This window comes from Dermacentor andersoni, chromosome 1 (genome assembly GCF_023375885.2).
Source record: "Dermacentor andersoni chromosome 1, qqDerAnde1_hic_scaffold, whole genome shotgun sequence".
Taxonomy (NCBI): domain Eukaryota; kingdom Metazoa; phylum Arthropoda; class Arachnida; order Ixodida; family Ixodidae; genus Dermacentor; species Dermacentor andersoni.
The window spans coordinates 373,402,915-373,421,203 of record NC_092814.1 but is presented as its reverse complement, the minus strand read 5'-3'; the positions used below and the strand labels follow the sequence as shown (position 1 = coordinate 373,421,203).

Genomic DNA, 18,289 nt, shown 5'->3' with positions numbered 1-18,289 from the left:
AACCTGGCTCGTCAGAAACATGATTCAGGTGTTCGCCATGCCCGACAACTTTCTAAATGATGTCTCATCAATTAATAGCTGAGTGATGTTATTTTATAAAATAATTGGGCAACCTGAAAATATATACATCTCGAAGACAAAAAGCTCAGACAAGTCCACTTTGGTACTTCATTAAATTTTAGTCGCGATGAAAGACGTGTGCTAAAGCTTGTGTATATTTACGTGAAGTCATTTGTTTCAAGTCTGTTATTTTGCCTTCTCACAGTCAGCCGTAACTTTTCCTGTGATGGGTTCGTGTGCGAAACATATTTATATAACGCATTCAGATGTCTTGTGTGTATCCACACGTAAGCAGCTTCAAGTGTTCTTGTGTTCAAAGTTGGTTGTTACAAGGGTATGCTTAAGCCCTGCCTTTTGAGTCGCTTTGCCTTCTAGTCATAAATTTAAGTCGAAAGTAAAGGCCACAATGATCGTTTTGATTTAATTCAAATGTATAGGTTGTTTCAGATGTATTTAGACTGCTAGAATGCTGTAGGTACGAGCCTATGTCTCCAGGTTCGATGTAGTGGTGCCTTATGTACTGTAATAATGTTTCACGTGCACGCATCTTTAGTGTAAACAAAGGTACTTCAAGTTGGACCAGTATCTGCTTTGATTTTGTTTGTGTTTGGGAAAGTTATGAGCAGGCACCGGGGCATGCAAGTGTGAACAGCAAAGAAATTTCAATATATGAATAAAAGTCCACTAGCCCAACAAAACGTCAATTATATTTCAATGGCGACTTCTGAAATCTCAATGCCATCTCAACTGTGCCACAATGTGCTTTTCAATGCTGGGGCAATAATAACTCAACAACAGGTCTACAGAACTACCACAACGTTAGTTCAACGCAGAATCAATGGTAACTCAACAACCATTCAACAAAATGAACACAACGAGCCGTCTAAGCACAGTGGACTTTCAATGGTAACTTAACAATTCAACATAGAGGTACCCAATGGTGTTTCAATTAAATTTAAGTGGCCAATATTCAAGACCACTCAACAGTTAGCCCAACAATTCTCCAAAAAAATTTCCACAATTCCTCAATGAAAAACTCAACATGAACCAATAATAATTCAATGCCTTCTCAATAATTTTTTTGTACGGGAAAACAGGATTGGTTCTAGAAGGTCACAAAATTTACGCCAAAAACTTACAGCCTTCCTTCAACACTGTCCACGACCATTAGTAGTTCAAAATGTGGCCAAGCCACGCTGGCTGTGGCGTTCGTCTCCTCCGCACCGGCTTCACTCTTCTGTTCTTTTTTTAGTGCCACAAACAAGCGGCGGAACTTATCCAGCAGGGGTTTCCAGCGCGTCTGCACTAGATTCTCTGCAAAAATATATAACACAGCTGTTAGCTTCGCAATTCCACACCTGGCAACCATGAACTTCAACATCCCGGACACTACATTTGTGTGTGGGTGTGTGGGGCAGAAATGATAGGCATCTTTTTTTAAAGCTGGCCATGAGCACTATTTCAGGGGTATATTTACCTCTTATTTTAAACCATTCACCTTACTAATGCAGCACACCAAGAGAAATGAAATTGGCACTGCAAACCCTGACAAGCAACACCGTCTTTCGTTTGCAGTCACTGTTTCACTGGCTTCAACATTGTCAACTTTGCCTGCTTAAATTGTCTTTTGCAGTATGCGAAAATTGGAAGCTTTCAAATAACGAGAACAATATGGTCCTATTGCGGTCAGTCATGGAATCAAATCGCCGTTATTTTGAAATAAAATATTGCGAATACTTCGTTGCGAGTACTCTGTTGCCGACAGTACATGAAACGTTGCATTGAAGAAAAAATCCGATATTTTCAATCCAATCCACAACGGCCATACCATACTGGAGCACAAAGCATCACTCAGTTGGCCAGACTTTTTTGGCTAGACATTATGACGTGCAATACAGTGTTTAATCCCGAAATGTGGCAGTGGGTAAAGTTTGGCACCATTTACAAATTCAGCACCTGTGTCCACTCATTGCAGCATACTTTACACCATAGTAACAGCATCTGCTGTGACAATTCAAACAAGAGAAAAACAGCTCTTTATGTTACAGCGAAGCTGTACAGACTCTTTCGCACTTAGGGAAAAACTCGGAGCGCCTTGCATCGTGATGCGGCGAGCGCTTGAGTCAAGCGGCGGCAGCAGCTCGCGCAGGCACAGGTGCTCGAGGGGCGGGGTCTTTAACCGCGTCGTCTGCTACGGCGGCGCGCGCTGGCTGCATTGTCGGGAAGCGTGCTACTGTCAGGGGCAGTGCGTGGATTTCATCCTTACTGGGTGAAACGAGCCGGTATTCTTTACTAAGCGTGGTGCGATGCCCACTGATGCACCTCGAAGGTAAGTTCATCGCTGAAAGGTACAGGGCAATCATAGACGATGTACTGATTCCATACGTTCTTGACGGCCCGTTTCCAGAATGCGACTATATATTCCAACACGATAGGTCGCCGATCCACACTACTCGTGTTGCGCAAGAGCTGCTCGAAGAGCGCGCCGTCACTATCCTGGAGTGGCCGCCCCAATCTCCGGGCGCAAGCATCATTTAAAATGTCTGGGACTCATTGAAAGTGTCGCTGGCGCACCATCCTCTCTATACCCGTACAAAATGACTGTCGATTTACCATTCATGTAATCTTGGGTAATTGTTGAATCAAGTGATTTCAACAAAATTTCAAAAGCTATTGACATGGGTCAACAGTTCCATAACAATATTATGATTGAGAACTTCTAGTCAATATTTCATTGAGTAATTATAGTTATTTTTGTCGTTGATTTTTTGTTGTGTAGAAGTTGAGTACAGTATACAATGTTTTGGCCTAACCTATGAAGGTGACAGTCGAATTTTTTTATACAAAGCATTGTTTGTGTCATCCTTCTCACTGTGCCACAGGTAGGTAAACTCTTGTTTCGGTTTGCTTGCATAGGAAGAAAATGATGTACAACCGATGGTGGCCTACAGAACGTACGTCTGCCGTCGATCACAGCAGCCTGGTGCTCTAACCATTAGGCCACGATCGCACGCGTACTTCTCTCGATTCGAAGCCAGTCAGCTCTTTGAAACTTTGCTTTCCCCCGAAAGTGGCTCACGCAAGCCATGGGGAATCGCCCAAGAATTGAGTGATTTAAGAGAAAGATTATCTGAGTTGGAAGACAATCACTACTGCGAAATATTGAATGGCTAAAAAAATCAATTCAGAGACATTAAAAAAATTACAAGTAAATCATCGTGCTTAAACTGTATACCCCAGAACAGTTGCACCAACATCGCTATGACAATGTTCCAGAGAAGAGGCTCCCAAATATAGAATATGAGGAATCGTCATATTCAATCCAGCGCTATGAAATTTTCCTTCTAAAGTATGTTTTCTCAATGCGGTAAAACGGCGGCATTTTTCAGGAAGAAGTCTTCTACTGTTTCATCTTCACCGCCGCATGAGCACAAGGAGGAGGGCGCCAGACGCTCGGCGCCTACGTGTGCCCCTTGCTACTTCCGTGCGTCATGTTATAGACTGTACTATCTCCGGGACCGGCTCACTTTCGTAGCAGTTTACGCTATACAGAAACTGCCACGTATGTTTAACCAGTTTCATGATTGACCGCCCAAGTTCATAATGTAGGGCAATTGCCGTTTTAACACACACCAGATAGCATAGCCTTAGGCACGTACGCTTGTGTAACACGTTGCAGCTGATGCCGTCACAACCCGCGTTTCTCTTGCGTAGGCTCGTCCACTATCCATGTAAAACCGAGCAATGTCGATGTCATAAGTTCGCGTTGAACGTGGCTTCTCCACGTGACTTCTCAATTTACACAAATGCGCTTGTTCAAATGGTAAATGTTTGCGGAACTCCGAAAGATGCTGGATAGTCGATCAGGTACCTGCAAAATGCTTTGCATTGAATAGGTTCCGTGTGTCCGGAATCTGCACAATTCTTCTTTTTCTTAATGTACTGTTGGCCTTAGATGAATGGCACTTCGTAGCAAAATTATTCAGCCATACAGGGGCAACTTCAGAAATATTAGCTTTATTTAGTTTTTGTGGTGGTACATCTTTTATGGTTGACTGGCATATGTTTTATGAGCGAGCAACAACTGGTGCTGCACTTAACCCTTGAGAAACACTACAGGACTGTATTCATCACAAAACGTTTGAATTAGTTGGTATGCGTCTTCTTTCTGACATCGTTTGATAAAGATACTATTGACTATGAAAATACTGACTTAGTACTTCACATGGATTCATAAGTAGCTAAGGAGAATGTTTTACGTCAGTAATAAAAAGCTTCCTGCTGCAAGAAAAATTTTGCTATTACAAAGAAACATTTAAAATTCTTGTTACACTTCTTTAACACCTTTGCATATATACGTAGGCAATTATGAATCAACGGTAAACATGATTTTAGAGCACGTGAGGGCTGAATTTCTGTTTCATTCCTGCATTGCTGAGTCCACCAGTTCATTGTCACATTGGTATGGCGCATGCAAACATGATCCGTGTCGAAATATGACAGATGTCTCCCTCATCGCAATATGGTCGCGGCCTTGAACCTCACAACAGCGACAAGGCTTCTCGGGGGCAGACTTATTCAAGTCAAAGTTTGACCTTGTATTTCCTCTGACAAGTGAACTTGCTTGCATCATTAAAATTTGAACTCTTCCATTTCTTCCTTGGCACTGCTGTACTTATTCCATAGGTTGGCCAACGCCTCGCTTCTAGTGAGCAGCACGGCAAGGTTTCTGAGGTTGTCCAAGGAGGCTATTGACTGCTTCCTTCACCTTATTGTCACTGCTGCTTTACTCACACACGAAGCACAGTGCTTTTATAATGTTTGGCGCCAATGTTCTGTGTTCAGGGCTTGCTGCGCGAAATGGACTGCACCAGAAACTTAAATTGTTATGCTGTGATTAAAAGAATTGCACACCCCACTTTCCAGACGTTCTCGGGAAGAACTACACTATGCACCAAGCCACCCACCTGGTCTGTAACAATATGTTAGTGACTAACAACTCTGACAAAGCCATCTATACTTAATTCATGTGCTTTGGTGTGGTCAAAACAATTAAATATTGTTTATAACCTGTCGCACTGCATCTTATACAACTCAATTGCCGTTTCCAAAATAATTCCTTCAGTCCCAGTGGTCACATTTCTAAAAGGGATTTGTTTTTGCCCGTTCGGTGTAGTAGTTGCAAGAAAACATCCACGCTGAGCTACATGTCAACTGAACCACCTGCTTACCCAATGTTGCTCATCATTTCAGACTGCACAGTATTGCTACACATGGCTACTTTGCTAAAGGCACTACCATGTTCTATCAAGTGCCTTCTGCGAGCGAAGCTTGTAATTTTTTTCCTTTCTTAAACTGCCCAAAACCGAATAACTTCTGCATGTGCCAGTGAATAAAATCTTGTTATAAAAACAATGAAATATGACTGACTCTAGACTAAATAGAATTTTTTTTTCATTGTAAGCCCTCAGTAGAAAACACACAATTGATTTTCCTACTTTATTGAGTTTCTTTTTATGTAGTCTGCAGTATTTCAGAATTATTTCATGATCTAACTTTGACACATTCATGATAATTCATTAGTATTCGTGACTCAAGGGATGCAAAATAAAGAAAGCAAGAACAATACTATGCTAACAGAGTCCAGCTAGAAAGAAACAAAACATACAAAAAATGGGGTGACAGACAAAACAGAATATTATCCTAAAAATAAGTACGCCGACATAGTCAATATTCTATATTGCATTAACTCAAGTATTTGTAAGCAACTGAGAAGAAGCAATAATATAAAACACAGCTGAGTTATGTAGATTCAAGCACTAGGTTTTCATGCAACGAGCACAGAAAGATTTACCCCTTATGCATCAAGCAAATGCACTTTTTCAAGCAGTTAGAATTTACAACACATATATCACTGGTAGGTTGAACCTCTACAAACTGCAAAAATTGGTCATAGGGGAGGCCAGCGAACATTTTCCTTCTAACATGCAAGATTTCAACATGAACATCGATAGTGCTGTTACTAATACCTGTGCATGAATCGCCCTTCGAACAAACAATTCGCACAAAGCGGCCAAAGAGGCCGTTTTGAAGCACATAGGAATTTTTCCTTCGGGACTTGTCAAGCCGAGATGTACAAAATGTGAGCGCCCCAATGCCAATTTTTTGGTACACAGTTCCATATTCTTTCACCGCTCCTTTTCCAATCAGCAGCACAGAACCATCCTGCGAAACATTCTTCCTGAGTTTGTAACTTCTGACGAGAGACTTAAAAGCGTTGTTTACACCCTAGTGTGCACTGTGCAGAGAATTTTCTGACCACAACTTTGAAAGGGACTGTAGTATACAAAACTTTTGCAGAATTTGGAAGTTCGCATAGCGTGTTCCTTGAACAAACTCTCCGAGAGTTCCATTCATTCCGTCGAAAGGGAAAAGAAAAAATCTACACACTGGGTCCCAGTTTTTAGCAGTGTCCATAAGAATCAGGAGAAGGTGCGAATTGTAGGTAATATGTTCAATTCCGCAGAGTTCTTCGTGCTCTAAAAGGAATTGCAACATGTATTTTTGAATGGTAACCAACTTTTCCATGGAAACCGAAGGTCCAAGAAAGTAGTGCATAATGCAAACGAATCTCATACAGTGACGGTACTTTTTCCTGGAATGTAGTCTTTTAGTATGAAGGCGAATAGTAAAGTAGCCAATTCCTCCAATCAGAAGCTTTCCATTCCTTTATTTCTTTCAAGGCTCTAGGAAGCCTTGAAAGTTCTCACGTGGGAGTGAGAGAAAGCAGGCAGCTGTCTGCAACTTGAAGTTTTTTGGCGGAGCTTGAAATGCCGACAATGGTGGGAATTCAGCCACATGAATGTAGTTGCACGTACAAAACCAGAGCAGACCGAGTGCATGTAGTCCACCACAAAGTTTTTCCCAAGGGAGAAAAAAGCTAATAAAGTGAGAAGACTGGTCCCCTTATTCCAGAGCTGGGACTTTATTGGTGTTTTGATTTCTGAGCATGATATTCAAAAGACTCTGGTGTTCTTAGTTTCATTGCAGTCTGATGTGGTGGATATACACGAACATACCTATTTCCCTTTTCTACTACTTCACCAGGGTCTTCACACCATGCACACCCATGCATGCCGTTGAATTGGGTCATGTTCATTACAGTGCAATTAGCCACGCTATCTACGGCACAAGGACCTGGAAACACTTTCGTCGCGTGCTCGTGGCCGTCTTTGTCACACCATGTTATACCATCGCATGAAATCTCATTCATTGCGTTTACAAATGGTAACATGAAGCAATTCATGTCAGGCTTTCTTTTATAAACCCAAAGACCAGGAACAAGCGAGTTACGAACGCGCTTCTTATATGAAAGTTCATTTACTATGACGAGCAAGGGCCACATGCTGGTGTTAGAGCTTTCATACAATGGCACTCCATCAGTGTTGAACGTCAATGTGATGGTACTGCATGCTTTGAGTTATTTCCGCTACGTCATAGCTCAAAGTAGACGTACTTCCTTGGAGATCTCCTGATTCTAGCAACTCCCGGAGCTGACTTTTTAGGTCAAGCATCAGAAAATAAGACGGTGATTTTGTAAGCTCCTCAACCGTTTTGTTGGTCTCACAGTTCGAACAAAACGCCTCTGTTGTCCCCGTGAGCGATCCTAAATACCCCATGCATGTCCCGCAGTAAAAATGTCAGGCATATAGCTCCTCAGCTTCACAGAAGTGTCGGAAGAATTAATATTTTGAAGCAGGGTACGAGGTTCCCTCAAGCAAGTGAACAGCAATGAGATGCACCAGGCTTTCTGTGACTTCTTTTGTACAACCATGCCGCAGGCTATGGGCCATAATCAGCAGAAAGCTTTCGGGCCGGGTAAGCTTCGCGCAAGGAAGCAGACGTTCATCGTTAAGAGAAAAAAAAATGAAACTGCGTCATATTTTTAAGAAGTGACTTTGCAACATCAGAGGAAGGTGTGCATTTATTTTAAATAAAAGCTAGCAGTTTCGACCGAAAAGCGAAGCCTCGCTTGCGATAGCAAATTAGTAGAAGGAAGGATAGCAGTTTTGCCGGTCGTGTAAACTTGTCAACATTCACTTACTAACTGAATTAACGAGCATGCACGTGCACACAGGCCAACATGAACGCATTTCATTCCATGACCGCGGAAACTCGCTGTCAAAACGCTGGAGTTCGGAAGCGCGGCAGCACTAGCGAGCGAATTGACCTTCGCGCTGCCTCTCGCTTCGACGCGGACTAAGCGGCCAGAACAAAGTGCCCACGAAGCTATGCGCCTGCGGCGCACCTAGGCTGTACTCATCGCAGATCGCTTTCAAGATGAGGCCTGCGCGGCCTAGATAAGCTGCAGAGCTTGTATGTAGGCTCCCTAGCGGGGCCGCGCGCGCCGCGTCTTGCGCAGTAGACGCTGAAGTAGAATCTCCCCTCCCCTCCCCCTCCCCCCGGAGCCTCGCGCGCGCGAGATTGGGCAGGCATGGTCAGATCCCCTCACCCGTATTCCTTCATGCTTGCACGCTTTCACTCAACGTTCTTAGACATACTTCAGTTTCACAGCTCCTTATGCGAGCCCACTGGCCGACGTGGCCGCAACGGGTGTCACTGAAACTACCGGTGCTGCAGTCGCGTCTTTCGTCATGCGCCACGCGTCGTCTGCTCCTGCTGCGACGCGTCGTTTGCACCTACTGGCCTGTAGGCGCTTAGCCGTCGGTAAATGTAGTTTACATACGCAGTCTGAGTTTTGTGACAAACCTGCCGCGCGTAAGTAACGGGGACTTGACGGTGTCTGTGCACTATCGGCGCTGCAGTGACGTATCTCTCAGCGCGCGTCGTCTACTGCGGCGATGTGATCTCTGCGGTGGGTCGTTTTCCCCAAATGGCCTGTGCCGTTCGCTCTTTGACGACTGTGTTTTGGCTGCCCGCACAATATTTTATGCCAAGGACCCTTGAATGACATGTCTAGCTAGTCTTTAGACGCTGCAACTACACCGCAAATGAGCGGTCGTGCGCTGCGATTCCGCTTTTCAACTAACTTTTTTCCTATAAAAGCACCACCGTGCTCCCTTCAGCAGGGGCTTTACTTTTTGCTGCTTATTCTTAAGATGTGTCGTAATTAAGGACGGCGAGCGCCTGTGCAGACGTAGGGACATTAACGCATCACGCCCAGCAGTCGCTTGAGACAACGCTGTGGTGAATTATTCCACCCCCGTCAAAGCTGCTTCGCCTAATAAATTTAATTGACACATGTATTTTTTTAGTTGTCCGTGGATATTATGGGACGTGCAAATGCGTTGGAAGTGATCTGTGAGCAGTGACAAGGACGAAGTTAAATACTGTGAACATATTTAGGTCAAAGCTTAATTCATTTTCTTTTTGACGAACAAAACAAACAACAAACGCAGTGATACTTTTTGTTTACTTCGTGCCCCAAAAAAAAAGTAATTTTGAGCAACTTTTGCTCAAAGCAATTTTGCCCTCTTTCTGGCTGCTTGCACCTTTTCTGTCAGCGATGCCCCACTGTTTATTGTTTTGGAAAAGAAGTGCATACGCTGACAAGATACAATTTGATGACATTAGCAGTCACCTCCTCATAATGATTATCACATCCTAGTGCTGGCACAGATGCTTTGTCTAGCCCGTCCAGGATGCTTCAAAATAAGTCACCAAAACTGCGTTACTGTCGAGTGTGTGAGGAATTATTTCTTCTATGTGTTTGATGACGGTAAACAGTCTGAAAGACGGTTCACGTAAGCACCCTGGCTCGAATGACCTCAGCTCTGTCAAAAGGCTATGCGACGGTCGCGGCTCACGTGCACTTGGTGGCACAGAAGCACTTTCCGGTGATTCAACACACCGTTCGCAAGACACGGATTTGGTAACTTGCTTAGTGTATATCCAACCAGGTAGTAGACAACCATTTCTTGTGTTCCTGCTTTCTGGTACCCGTGGTCGCCCAAGTCATTCATGTGGCCTACTGAAACACTCATCCCTCAGAGCTTCTTGTATAGCTTTGCTTCAACTGCACCTTTCAGCTCAGCAGCAGCCTTCGCCTTTTGCCCCAGGCTGTCGTGAAGAGACACCAGAACACCATCGGGAGCGCCAGAGCAATTTCCTCTCACTGCATTTTTCACAGGTGTGAACAAAGACAACAATCTATATAAATATGGCTGAAACTACGGATGGGTGGTCATCGTCGCCGTGAAATGGACGGATAACACCGAAAAATTTCTGAAATGAATAACGAAAGCATTCTGTGAGTGATTTTGCCAACGCACTTTTTAATTTAATGGTCCTATTGCGTGCAGTAATAAAAGTAATCACGATAAAGCAAACTTTGCATTTGTGGTTTGTGTATGCATTAAATATTCAACAGCTCTCCACATTTTCAACAAGCATTTGCGCATTACCTCTAGGAGATCTTGGTTGAGTTTCACTGTCAGTATGTAGTGGACACCAGCTTCGTGGAACTCATCAATTATGTCGAGTACCGACATTAGCGTAACACGCAAAGCTTCGGTTGTCTGTCACGAAGCAAACATAAGCATGTTTTGGTGGTAGTAGTTGTGTTCCGTGATGTTGAGCAGGTCGAGAAACTTATTATCTGCGCAAATAAATGAATTTGTAGTTTGCACGAAACTGTATGGCTTCCATTAAAACGTTATTACATTGAGTTGGACGCATGTACACTGGCTTAAAGCGTACCTCAATCTTCGGTGAGCCCTTTCGTATTCCTTCTGCAGGATACTGTGTGTTGAGCGCCTCAAAGACGTCATTCATTGTCATTGTAAACGCTTCTGTTCCCTCCGAGTCTTGGAGGCCTTCAACGCTTTCTGCCCTGCATAACTGCAATCCAATAGCAGTACTACGGCTGAACAGCTGTGGAAGGCAAACAAGGTGCAACAGTTGTAGCTGAAAAAACTTACAAAGCAACAAAGAGCCCCCTTCTATATTTTGGCATATTACTATTTTTAATAGCTCACCTGTGCAGCGAGTCGCACGTTCATTCTCTGCAAGTTTGTGGGGTTTACGCGCGCTGCTGAGAGCTTGGGGACGACTTTGATATGATGCTTTCTTTCGCACTCATAGAGAAGTTGATAGTGGGCAAAGTTGATGCGGTAATCTCCAGGCTGAAAAACAGTTATCGACGCCAATCAGCACAGGTTATATGTGAAATAGGCTACGCTAGCTCACCTGTCCATATTTGTGCTTGCGCAAATGGTTGCGTACACACTTCAGGGTATGTGGCACATCACACCGGAAATATACGCGCGCTCAAGCAGGCATGGATGTGGAATCTTGTGAGAAGATGAGGTTACGCTGCCGCTGATTCCCATCTGCTGCCACATCGAGCGATTGTTCCCAGCCCCGTCACTGACTACGGCAATCACCATAGCACCATGTTTATGCAATTGCATTACTGCTTGCAACACCAGCTCTGCTAAAATCTCGCCAGGCGCAGCACCTTTCGTGGCAAAGATGGCAATCGGTTGCACCCAGCTTTCCAGAAGTGGTACGAACATCAGCACGAGCGCATGATCTGCAAGTTGGTCAGTTCCTTCATTTGAAATACCACCGTAGTCCACAAAACCATCAAGTTTGAAGGTTGACTTGTTGAAATGGTACGCTTAGCCTAACTTAATTTCATTCAAAATCAGTGTGCCGAATTTCTTCCCATCTGCTCTGTTGCCCAGCTATTTTCCAATAGCTTCCATAGAGAGAAGACTGAAACCATACTTGCATCGTATTCCATTCAGAATTTCTGTGAGACGGCTCAGGGACGGCAAGGGCAGCATGTTCATGTGAGATAGAAGCTTATATGCTCGAGGGCTCGCTATCCTCAGCATTAAACAATTCAGAAGCCAGTCCGCATTGTACCGCGCGCCACACGGAGACTTTGCTTTCAACTGTTTAAACGATGTCATAAATGCAAGTCGCTGTAAAGGCGGAAGTTCGGCCAAAGCTTCCTCGATTCTGTTATCGGGCATTTCAGAAAGCCTTTTCTTCAGAGCCAAAATTTCCACGTTTTACTTTTGACGCGCAGCAGCCGCCGTAAGCAGCCTCTTCTCACATTGCGTAGTTTCTGATATCGCTTGAGGGTTGCGCTCGGAACCTTAATCCTCGGTCGAAGTTTCCTCTGTAGACGGAGACAACGCGCGCAGACTAATTGCTTTGTAAGTACATTGCACTGCTTGTGGTGCATATTATCTGATGTCGCCATGTCACGCTGGCCTGCTTTCATGCCCGCACATATGTTCAAGCTGTCTGCTTCTCTCAGGATTCTTTCCACACATCGGGCAGCGGCAGCGGTGGCGGTGGCACGTTGCTGCACAGGAGTGCTCAGACAACTGTTTTGAATTTTACAGTTCCTTCGCTGCTGTCCGTCTGCAAGAATTTCCGTATCAAGCGCGATCTGCATTCTGCTGGCTTCGTTGACGCACCGTGTGTGGCTGCCTACGTGCTGTCATCACGTGAAGATACGCCCCTTCCTTCTGGCTATAAAGCTGCGCAAGTCGTCGAGAGCCTTCACACATCGGGCAGCGGCAGCGGTGGCGGTGGCACGTTGCTGCACAGGAGTGCTCAGACAACTGTTTTGAATTTTACAGGTTAGTTGTCTTTTCTTACTGTTGTTAAGCTGCCAGTGCATACTGCCGCCACTGCTGCCACTGCTGCCCATGGTCTAGTGTCTTGCTTGCAATGTCATCTGAAAATTTTGATCCTTGTTCTGCATGCTACGAAGATATTATAGATGGTGAAGAATTTATGACTTGTGCAGATTGCTGTCAAAGGTTTCATATAGGGAAGTGTGCAGGGGTTGGGGAGCGGAGTTTCAAAGCAAAAAATGCTGAATTAAGAAAAGCCTTGAAATGCTTGACATGTCGATCTTCGGCGTCTCGCAGTCGGGATAGCAGCAGTGATGCATCTTCTGCTGTCCTATGCAAACGGCTTGCTGAGATTAGTAAGTCATTGGTAAATCTCACGGCCAAAGTGGATGATCTGATATCTTTGAAGGAAACCGTTTCAAGCATTGAAAAGTCTGTACAACATATGTCTGACACGTATGACAAATTGCTCGAAGTATCTAATAGGCATGACAAGGAAATCGAGCTCCTGCGTAAGAGAGTTGACGACATTGAGGCAAACCAGGACGGGCAGCAAATTCGAAAACTGCGTCAGGAATTGAACGACCTGAGCCAGTACAGTAGGCGGCAAAACATGGAAATACATGGAATGCCTGTGACAGATGGTGAAGATTTACTAAGCAAAGTACACAGCCTTGCTGTGAAGCTTGACTTGCCCACACTTGTAGCAAATGACATTGAAGGGCTACACCGCCTTCCATCTCAACCAGACAAGGTGCCTGTGGTTTTGATCCGTTTTGCCAACCGATCCACAAAAACAGACTGGATTTCAAAGCGCAAAGAATGCGAAGATGACATTCGATTCTTTGATAACCTGACGGCTTCTAGCAGGAATTTACTGTGGCTCGCTAAAATGAAGGCTAAGGAAATGAAGTACGCTTTCGTCTGGTCAAAGGAAGGAAAGATCTACGCTCGAAAGCAACCTGGTGCACGAGCCATCAGGATCGCTTGTGAGGAGGACATTGATAAGATGGCTTAATCACTGTTGCTGCGAGACTGCGCAGTACACCTGCTCAACAATGGCTTATTTTACTGCCGAGTCATTCACCGACTTTCTAAAGGATGGTGCTTACAATCCTCGCAACACACTATCTCTTTACCACTTGAACTGTCAAAGCCTAAAAAATAAATCAGAAAAAGTAGAAGCTGAATTAACTAAACTGAACTTTAATTTTGACCTTATTGCCTTCACTGAAACATGGTTTACCTCAAATGTAGATGTCAGCGAGTTTCCTGGTTATAAACCCATTTCAGTATTTCGAGATGGAAAGCGTGGTGGTGGTGTATCTTTATGTGTGCAAAATTATTTGTGCTTTGAGGTCTTGTCGGATTATTCAATTGTTTGTACTGATTTTGAAACTGTCTGCATTGCTTTTCATAGAGTTGCTATTATGGTTGTGTATCGCCCCCCCTCAAGGAAATTCTGACAATTTTTTTCGCTTCATTGATTGTTTTTTGAAGTTTGCTAACCAAAACAACTGGCGTATCATTGTGCTAGGGGACTTCAATATTAACTTTTTGGAGGATAACGCTCTGAAGATTAACTTAAATGAAATAATGCTGTCTAATGGTTGTGACAATACTATTAAATTGCCTACTCGCATATCCTTGCACTCTGAAACATTAATTGATTTGTGCTTCACTAATTTCCCACCTCAGAGTTGCATATCCGGTGTTTTTTCTTCTGGAATTAGTGATCACTTGCCTTTCTTTTCACTTTTTCCTGATACGCCCAAATTGAATAAACGCGTTCACGCTCGTAGAGTTAATGATGAAAAGAGCATCTCCAGATTTTGTCACTTGTTGTCTACAATTAATTGGGTAGATGTATATGGTGAAAATGACTCGTCCCGTGCTTATGATATATTTATTCAGAAGCTGCTTGAATGCTATTACGCTGCGTTCCCAACTCGAACTATAAAAAAAAAACATAGAAAGGCTAGAAAAAGAATGGATGACAGGAGCACTTTTGAAACAAATTAAAGAAAAGAACAAAATGTTCTCTCGTTTTTCGGAAACGCGATGCCCGGATGATTTAGTTAAGTTTAAGAAGTTTCGACATAAATTAAACTCAGATCTAAAGAAAGCTAAATCTTTTTTCTATATAAATAAGTTTTCGTCAACCTTACACAATCCTAAATTACTTTGGCAAGGTATTAACGTTATTATAAAGAACAGGAAGAATTGTCTTCCCTCTGAGCTGAAAGTCAATGGGGTGAATTATGCTGGAGTTTCACTTGCCAATATGCTGAATGAACACTTTTTAGTTGCCGGAGCATACCGACCCTCTGCTAGCTGTCATTCAACTCGGTCTGTTGACTCATACTTACCCTCTTGCAGTACTGAATCTATATTTTTGTCCCCTACTTCAGTGGATGAAGTTATTTCTATCATTAATTCATTCAGGAACACCTGCTCACCTGGAGATGACGAAGTTGCTGCTTTTCCTATCAAATGTGCTGTAAATATTATTGCTGGCCCTCTTACGCATATTTGTAACAGAATGCTTCTTTCTGGTGTATTCCCTAGCAAATTAAAAGTCGCGCGCGTTACCGTTTTATTCAAAGGAGGCAACAAAAATGACCCAAATAATTACCGTCCTATTTCGGTATTGCCTCTGTTTTCGAAGTTAGCTGAGCGTATACTCTATAGGCGACTAAACAATTTCTTACAAGCTAAACATCTTATCTGCCCCCAACAGTATGGCTTTCAGGCCGGTAAATCAACAGAATCTGCTCTGTTAGATATTAAAAACTCTATAATTACCAATTTTGAAACTAAGCTTTTTTCTGTTGGAATTTTTCTCGACCTGCGCAAAGCTTTCGATTCTGTGCAACATACAATACTGCTCCATAAATTAAAGACTTACGGGATCCGTGGAGTGGCAAATTCACTTTTGGAAAGTTATCTAACTGCACGGATACAGTACACTCAGATTCATGATGTAAAATCCAGTTTTGGTATGATAAAATTCGGTGTCCCTCAGGGTTCAATTCTGGGACCACTTTTATTTATTCTCTATATTAATGACATTGTAAACATTCCATTAACTCCTAATATCATGATGTATGCCGACGATACTAATGTCTTTTTTTTCCGGCTCCAGTCTCCAAGTACTTGAACACCAATGTAATACCTGGCTTGAGGAGTTAGCGGTTTGGCTCTATGTTAATCAACTTCAATTAAACGTAAACAAAAAGTTTATGCTCTACCATCCAAAAAACAAACCATTAGATCATCACATCAAACTATTTTTTAATGACTTAAACATCGAGCAAGTTCATAGTTGCCGGTTCCTTGGTGTGTTTTTTCGTAGCGATTTGGGTTGGAGTGATCATATAAACTACATTAGACAAAAAATGGCCAGATCTATTTATGTTATTTATCGTGTTAGACATCTCCTCCCTCTACAAGTTAAAAAACAGTTATATTTTGCCCTTGTTCAGTCTCACCTGGTGTATTGCAACCTAGTGTGGGGTACATGCAACAAAACTGATTCACACAAATTGCTTTCTCTCCAGAAAAGAGCTCTACGTTTATTAAGTTCAAGTTCATCTGTTGAAGCTAATCTTTTCGAAACATTTCATGTTCGCAATTTCTTTCATTTATACAATTTTAGTTTGGCTCTTCACATTTTTTATAAAGTCAAACATGACTTTAACTGTTTTTCTAATACTTATAATTCAAGAAACGTTGCGTATGGTCTACGTTCCGTTGCCCTATCTACTGCAAGACCCAGAACAAATTATGGTAAACAAACAACCGATTATCAAATTATAACATTGTGTAATGCCTACCAGTCTCTTACTCAGATTGCTTTAGAAAGTTATAGTGTGTCTGTATTTAAGAAAAAACTGACGATTCTTTTCCCCCCCGGTTAAATTTCAGCTAATTCTGTATACTTAGTTTTTTTGAATGTGCATATTATGAAATGTTTTGTTTATTGTTAATGGATATTTATTATTGTCTATCATTAGCTATTTTCTATTGTGATCATGTTTGCTCAATGTTTTTCTTTTGTCCATACGGCCCCCGTTTCCATGATGTGTGATCGGGGTTTAGGCCTTGTTAGGAGGTATGCTTGGTCTACCTCCTTTAGCCTCACCTCGAGGGCATATTGTATTGTATATAATATGGCCAAATAAACATACTACTACTACTTGCAGTGTTAGTCACAGCTCGAAAAAGCCTCTTGTGAATTTTGCTGTGGCCGTTTATGCAGCAAGTACCACCCTCTTCAAGCACAACAGTTTTTATTACTCGCAGATGCCCGGCTACCAGTTGCCTCATATAAAATACTCCACATCGCTTCTGTGTTGCGTCGTCCTCAACAATTTCGAACTTCCAGAGCGCAGAAGGCAGTATCACGTTCGTGAGCTCGTTGAGCACAAAGTGTGTAGCGCATATTTCTGAAGTTCCTTCTTTCAAGCCCAACAGCAGGTTTGAAGTTCAAGCGCTGTCACTACAAGCTTCGCCCGATGTACTTGCTGGCGCTTGCGCTCGTTCTTTCGGTGGACGTCGCTTTCGCTTAACATTTTTTTGGCTTTGAGATGTGCTCACGCAGCCCAGGAAAGAGCCGAGGAAGTGCGCCGGGAACAAGCATCCATTTCCCGCGAGGAATCAATATTTCTTTGTTACCCACAACGTGTTTGTAGTATTTCAAAATGTCGTCGTCCACAAAGTGGCGTTCACACAATTTTTATTTGTTTGTGAGGCGTTTGGCATTTCGGTGTAGCATGCGTTCCCAACTTTAAACTCTGCAGCGTCTTGCAGCGGTGCGAAAAAATGGTGACCAGTGGCATCGTGTCTCAGGCCGCTGGTGCAGCCGGGGGCAAAACAGCATGGCATAGGGAACTTCTTGCTGTCATGAGACGCGGAAGCGCTTCTTCTAGAAGCTTTTCAAGAGGGCAAATCGCGACACATCACACAACACCTACAAAACGGAGAAGGATAGCGGCAGACGATGCAGCGCAACCAACATGAAACCAGAAGTGAAAGCAGAAGTCAAGTTTCAAGTTCCTTACCAGAAACGCATTTACAATACCTAGCTCAGATATGACAAATTTTCACAAAGTGGCTCAAAATTAAGAACTGTGAAATAACTACATCTCAAAATATAAAACGGAAATCTACGAGAAATGAAGCAACTTCGATCAGAAACGAAACAAAAAGTGACGAAAGACGCGATCGCAGCGACGCTAGTTCACGTGACCATCACTTCGGCCACCTCCCGAGCGGAGATGTGGAACTGAAGAATGTCTAAGAATGTTGCTTCCACTCGCACATACAGCATACCGCGCGCAGTGACGATGTTATCGCCCTTGGAATTGATACGCTGTGGCAATAAAAAGAAATAAAGAATTAAGTGAATAATTAATACCGCTTACCAGCTCGCTGTTGCAGTCGGACGCATCCCGCATATGGCTGGGCGAGTCAGAAGCCAACTCTGATTCCGATTCATGTATTTCCCCAGATGACGTTTTGCTACCAGGAATGTTTTCCCAAGGTTCAACAGTGCCTTTCTGATTTTCAACAGTATCACTGACGGACAACGGCACTGCGCCTCGTCGATG

The 18,289-nt window shown here is 43.2% G+C and overlaps 1 protein-coding gene across 1 annotated transcript; it reads left to right on the top strand.

The window, feature by feature from the left end:
- The first annotated feature begins 13,122 nt into the window (after positions 1-13,122).
- Positions 13,123-13,695, top strand: LOC126516682 (uncharacterized). The gene has a single exon (XM_050166778.2). The coding sequence runs from the start codon at positions 13,123-13,125 to the stop codon at positions 13,693-13,695; it is 573 nt and encodes a 190-aa protein (XP_050022735.2).
- Positions 13,696-18,289: the final 4,594 nt, after the last annotated feature.

Coding starts and splice junctions, on each gene's coding strand:
- LOC126516682 (XM_050166778.2), top strand. CDS start 13,123: ATGTCTGACACGTATGACAAATTGCTCGAAGTATCTAATAGGCATGAC.